The sequence below is a fragment of the Eretmochelys imbricata genome, chromosome 13 (assembly GCF_965152235.1).
Source record: "Eretmochelys imbricata isolate rEreImb1 chromosome 13, rEreImb1.hap1, whole genome shotgun sequence".
Lineage (NCBI taxonomy): Eukaryota > Metazoa > Chordata > Testudines > Cheloniidae > Eretmochelys > Eretmochelys imbricata.
In genome coordinates, this window is record NC_135584.1 from 34,837,498 (window position 1) to 34,843,982 (window position 6,485).

At 53.1% G+C, this 6,485-nt stretch overlaps 1 protein-coding gene across 1 annotated transcript; it reads left to right on the forward strand.

Moving 5' to 3' along the window:
- The first annotated feature begins 5,078 nt into the window (after nucleotides 1-5,078).
- Nucleotides 5,079-5,588, forward strand: LOC144273175 (ribonuclease-like). Its single transcript, XM_077831714.1, has 2 exons — nucleotides 5,079-5,239; nucleotides 5,312-5,588. Exons 1-2 carry the CDS (start codon nucleotides 5,079-5,081, stop codon nucleotides 5,586-5,588), a joined length of 438 nt encoding a protein of 145 aa, XP_077687840.1.
- Nucleotides 5,589-6,485: the final 897 nt, after the last annotated feature.

The window sequence follows — 6,485 nt, forward strand, 5'->3', positions numbered from 1 at the left end:
GAATAAAGAGACAGTCCTTTCAAGTCAGAACTCTCTTTAAATCACAAACATCCTCCTGGGTTTGTTCTCGAGATAATCTCCTCCCTCTACCAGACTGCTGTCCTGGTCTTTGACAAGGTCCAAGTGGTTTGTTTGCCTTTTGACCCAAGTGGCTTTAACATCTGCCATTCACAGTGTATTTACAACTTACCACTAAAGACTTCAAGTAATTATTGCAGACAACAAACAATGCTTATCAACCTTTGCAAAACATAGCAGAAAAGAAGATAGTCTAAACCGCTACAAGAAGATACAAATTATGTCTTAGAGCCTGTGTAAACACACTTGAGTGTCATAAAGATGGTTTTATGACCAGAGACATGCTGTCTTCCTCACGCGTGGCTTATCCCTGGGTGACAGTGTGGTGTGGTAGAGAGCTGTCACTTCAAGTGCAAGGGGTTCCCTGATCCTGCTGACAGGCTAGGGGGCTCTGGAGGAGAGCATTTGATCTGGGTCTTCAGCACCATCAGCCTGCAGAGAGCCTGCCTGGAGTAAGGTGGGGTGAATTGTTCCTTGGGGAGCAGCCTGTTGTTTCTCTCTCTGTGTTTTTGGATTCTTGTGTGTTGCGGTTCTGGATTCTAAGAAATATAGTTGCTACCTTCCAGCAAGAGTATTGTATGATTTTATCTAATTTCTCTGTGTGTGTGTCCTGAATGTAACAGACAGAAAGAAAAATCCTCCTTGAATTTCTTTATTTACCCTGAGCAATTAAAATCTAGGCATGCCAGTTGTTACATTCTCCAAATATCCTGGATAAAAATAATTGTGAGTGTCTCTTTAGTTCAGTGAAGGCACAGGCAAGTTTGTACTGAGGTAACATTCTAAAAAAATAGATAACCCTTTTTATGTCAGTACTGAGGTTTACCCGCCTCCTTCTGCTGGATATTCCCGCCAGGATTTGGTTCAGAGGGAAATCTGCTACTCTGGCTGCAATAAAATGTTTTTACTGCAGATCAAAGGCAGATCCCAGATATCTGACAGCAAATAGGCAGATCCCAGATATCTGACAGCAAATATTTACCGAAAGTGGTGTCTACTTTTTATGGCCATTGATCAGGGAGGAGGGTGTAATTGTTGCAGAGCAAAGGGCCAGTGTACGTAAATGGCCGACACTCTGTCTCCTGGCAACTGATGGCCTGGGCCCTTCCCCCCTGCAAGGTGATAGCTAAAGGGTTGGAGAACAAAGGAATCAGGTGACCTCCTGGCCCGGGAAAGGGCACCCATAAGCAATTACTGGGAGATTAACAGGGTATCGCAGGTGGCTCCTTGTCCGAGGGGGGAGAGATTTCATTGCTGTGCTGTAGTCCCAGCATCGCCCGTCATGACTGGGTCCCATGTGCTCGGTGCTGGACAAACACAGCGCCAGGGACAATCCCGGCAGCAGAGACCCTAGAGTATAAAAGCCACCATTCAAGCAGGAGATTGCAATTTCAGAGTCAACTGGTATTTACCTGGTTTCAAGTGGTGAGGTCGGGGCAGGAGGATTAGAAGCCAGGAGTCTGGAGTTCTAGCCTTCCTCTGGGGGGGTCTAGTGGGCTAGAGCAGGGAGGGATGGGAGCCAGGATTTGTGGGTTCTAGCCCTATCCTGGGGTGGCTAGAAGGTCTACTGGGTTAGACCAGGGAGCCAGGACTCCTGGGTAGAACAGGGCAAAATTTGTATGAATTTATTCACCCCAATTGTCAAGCATGGTGACGCTGAGTAGCCATTGTGCCTGGGACCGCCCTTGAGAATGACTCTGGTTAACGCCTGCACCTCAGATGTGGGTGACCCAGTTTCCAGGCCCTGCTCCAACAGCGATCCAGCCAAAGTGGAGCAGGGCAGCTCCAAGTGGAGCGAGTGAAGAGTCCCCAGCTGAGAGGGGGCAGATCTCTGGTCTAATCCCTTCCCATTGGCAGGCAGAGGGGGGATTTGAACTGGGTTTTCCCACAGCCCTGGGTGAGTGCTCTAACTGCTGGGCTGAAAGTTACAAGGGAACCCGTCCCCACCAGCCATTTTATGGCTTTAGGCCTCTGCTTTTGTCCGAATGCCCCAAACTGAAAAAAAAAAAAAACATTTCCAGTCAGGTCAAACAGAAATGATTTCTGTCCAGGTGACGTGGAATTTTTTGACTTTTTATTTCGCCAAAAATTTGAAATAATATGGGGTTTGGTTCAACCCAAGACAAAACCACAGTAGGGCCTCAGAGTTACAAACCCTTCGGGAATAGGGGTTGTTCATAATTCTGCAACGTTCGTAACTCTGAACAAAGTGTTTGGTGGTTCTTTCAAAAGTTTATAACTGAATATTGACATAATACAGCTTTGAAACTTTACTATGCAGAAGAAAAATGTTGCTTTTAACCCTCTTAATTTAAATGAAACAATTTAAAATTAACTTAATTGCTTTTAACCCTCTTAATTTAAAAGAAATAATTTCTTACCCTTGTCAAATACTAATTTTAAAACTTTCCCTTTTTTTAAGTCATTTACATTTAGCACAGCACTGGATTTGTTTTTGTTTTTTGTCTCTGAGGCTGGCTGATTGCATACTTTCTGTTCCAAACGAGGTGTGTGGTTGACCAGTCAGTTTGTAACTCTGGCATTCATAACGCTGAGGTTCTACTATCGTTTTCAATTGCTCGGAACCAAAAAATTCATTACTCACCCAGCTCTATTCCTGGATTCTGTTTCTGATTGCGGGAGATGGAGATGGAGTCAAGACTACTGGGTTCTAGCCCAGCTCTGGGAGGAGAGTTGCGGGCTGGGAGTCAGGACTCCTGGGTTCTATCTCTGAGTTGAGGAATGGAATGGGCTGTAGTTGATTAAAAGAGGAAGAAAGGGCTGAAGGGCCCCGCAGAAGGATTGATGCTCACCACTCTGAGCATTAGAAACTTTTCCCTAATATCCAACCTACATCTCCCTGGCCACAGACTCAGGCCATTACTTCTTGTCCTGTCCTCAGTGGACACGGAGAATGATGGATCTCTGTTCCCTCCAGAACAGCCCTGCACAGATTTGAAAGTAGTTCTCAGCTCCCCCTCAGTCTTCTTTTCTCAGGACTATACCTGCCCAGTTTTTAACCTTTCCTCACAGGTCAGGTTTTCTAACCCTTTGATCATTTGTGTTGCTCTCCTCTGGACTCTCTCCAGTTTGTCCACATCTTTCCAAAAGTTTGGTGCCCAGAACTGGGCCCAGGACCCCAAGTGGGACCTCACCAATGCCGAGTAGAGCAGGACAATTCCTTCCCGTGTCTTGCCTATGACACTTCTGGTAATCCACCCCAGGAGGACACCAGCCTTTCCCGCCACTGCATCCCATTGTTAACCTGGCATCATTCCCTCCTCTGCCCCGCTCCTGGCACCACAACGACACTCCACGTGGGAGCAGGGCTCTGCCGTTAACAGCGGGGAACGAGCAGCCGTTGGCACATCCCATCGGCCTATGGAGTCACCACCCGTTAGCCCGTTACCCCATCCCCGGTTTTGAAACTTCCTCTGTACGTGCACGGTTTTGCCCCACTCCCCGCAGTCCCGGGGAGAGCAGCCTGCCCCAGACCACAGGGAGGGATCCATCAACGGCCAAACCACCAACCGACACCCAGCATGGCAGCGGGGCTGGGCAGTGCAGATTGGGAGGGGGCTGGTCCAGGCTGACAGGGTCGTGGGGAGCCCTGATGGGCCAGATCTGGGCTGGCCCGGGGACTGGGGGGTGTCAAAGCCCCAAGCCCATGAGCACCGTGAGACACTGCAGGGTGAATGGGACAGGATCTGGCACAGAGGGGCCTGGCAGGACCCCCATAGCTTGTGCCAGTGGAGACAGATCCCTCCTGGGCCCAGATCCCCCTGGGCCCAGCCAGCCCAGCCCAGCCTGCTCCTGGGCCCAGGCAGCACATGGCAGGGCTGGCTACCTCAGCCCTCTCTGCACTTGCCGTGTGATCCGTCTGGGGCATGAGCATTAGGTGTGTTCATTGCCTGTCATGAGAGCCAAACTCTCTGTCTCGTACCATTCTCAGTTTTGTCCCCACAAAGAGCTAGTGTGCGGCCTGCTCTTTGGGGGGTGGGGGGCCCCAAGACCCTGGTGTGATGGTCATGGTCTGGGTTTGAGCCCCAGCTCTGCACCAAGTTGGGAAATCCAGGCACTTTCAGCCAGACTGTTTTGTTCAGGGATGGGGAACCCCTTCCTCAAATGACCCTAAGTTTGAGTCAGTCACCCCAGCTTCCCCTGCTCCCTAGGGGCCCACACCAAATTTCTTGGTAAACCTGTGTGGATTTTAGAGCACTTAGGAGAGCTGAGGTTTGAACGGGGAGCTGGTCTTAACCTTCGTTGTAGCAGGGCTGGCAGCCGCTGTGCCAGCACAGAGGGCGATGAGCAGGTGACCCAAAAGGGACATTGTCTCATAACCTCCCAAACACAGACAAGACCCCACTGCCCACCCAGAGCTGGGATAGACCCCAGGAGTCCTGGCTCCCAGCCCTCACCAGCAGTGGGCAGGCCCCAGACCCAGGAGAGATGACTCCAAGCCCCAAGGCCAGGCTGGTGCCGGCAGCCAGTCCCTGCCCCCTACATGTCCCATCCAGCCCTCACCCTTCCCCCAGGCCCTGGGGCTCAGGTGGCGCTGTGGGGGCCAGGCCCCGGCTCCCACTGGTTCTGCTGGGCACCGGCATTTCCAGTAGCCAGGCCTGTCCCTCCCCTGGCTGGGTCGCTGCCCCTTGCATGGTTCCAGGAAGCGGCTGCCAGGTCCCTGCAGCCCCTAGGTGCAGGGAGGCCCCACCCCAGATAGAGGGACTATCAGCCAGGTGATGGTGAATTGCAGGTGAGGTGGGGGTGGGGCAATGGCGAGTACATGAGTGCAACGGCACCCACTTATACACCTCCAGCATCCCAAAAAATTTGGGAACCCTTGTTCAATGTTGGCTGTGTGATTCTGGTGCCCCAGGGTCAATGTGTTAATAGGAGTTGCTCTGAATCAAGCAATTAAGTCCCATCTCACTGCCCTGGGCTGAGAGGAGTTGTGGGGGAAGAGTGGGTTGGAGGGGAGGGGTTAGGGCCCAGGAGGTTCCATGGAGGAGGCAGATCCCCACCCCGTGCTGTCTCCATCCGTCTCCCCCCTCACCCCACTGCAGGTCGATCCAGTGACAGACACGGCCATGGCTCCGCAGGGACCCTGCCCCTTGCTCTTCCTGATCCTCGTCCTGCTGGCCACGAGCCTGGCCCAGGAAAGGTGAAAGGTGAAAGGAAAGGTGCCAACAACCAGCAACCAGCAGTTCGTGAACCAGCACATTGACTTCCCCAGCTCCAGCGCCCCCAATGGCCAGGGCGACTGCAAGCGCCTGATGCAGCGCCGCGGCCTGACCTGCCCCACCTGCAAAGCCAGCAACATCTTCATCCATGCCCCCTTCAGTCAAGTCCAAAACATCTGCGGCTGCGGAGGGAAACACGTCTACGGAAACATCTATGTCAGTATCGCACACTTCGACATCACCGAGTGCCAGCTGACATCCTCATTCCAAGGGCGCTGTAGATACAGAACCACAGTCCTCAGAAGTGGGATCCGTGTGACCTGTCTCTAGTCACTGCCCTGAACTCCTGTAGAGCCCAGGCGCTGGCCACGGGCCTCCTGCTCCCCCTTTCACTCCAAGGCAGCCTTGTGTTGCTGGGGGCTCTCCTGCCCCATCCCTGCCCCTCCTGGGCAACACCCGCCATGAGTCTCCACAGGGACGTTCAGCAGCTCCCCTTATCCCACAGGCTGGCAGCTTGGGGCCGGCAGGGGGACTTCCCACGCTCGGTACCCAGTTCCCATCCACACGAGTGAAAATCCAGGCACCCAGCCCCTGCAGCTGGCACTGAGATCCTCAGCCTCAGCCCAGCGCCCACCTCGCTGGGTCCCCATTATACAGTACAGCCACCCCCCTCCCATCCTACATCTATTAAGTATTGGGGGCAGGTTGTGGGGAGAAGATTGTCCCAGGCGGGGCTCTGGAAGCTGCCCCTGAGTTCTGTTTCCTTGCTGCTTCTTGCAATAAAAGGCTTTCCTGCCAGTGCAGAATGAGTCGGTGTGTTTGGGGGGCTGGGGCAGAGTCACTGCATCTGGAGATCTCAAACCCTCGGGCTATTTTGGGAACTTGGCTAAGTTATTTAAAGGGATGAGTGAAGGAGCAGATATGCCCCATTGCTGTGCAGTGACCATGATCAAATCCCAGATCAGGGGTCCTGGCTCACTCAGGGGTTTGGGGACTGGATTCCGGGGCCTCTTCTCTTTTGGGGAATCTGGCTCCAGTCCACATGCAGGTGGGGGAATGGGACGGGGAATGCAGTACAGGGCCATTCCCCACAAGGGGGCACCAGTCCCCATGGGTTACGGGCTCCAGCGTGGCCCCAGATTGGGCTGCTCAGTGGCAGCTGGGGAATGGGGCACAGGAAATGTTTATTTCTGGAGCACCAGGTACAGTTTGGGCCCAGCTCTGCAG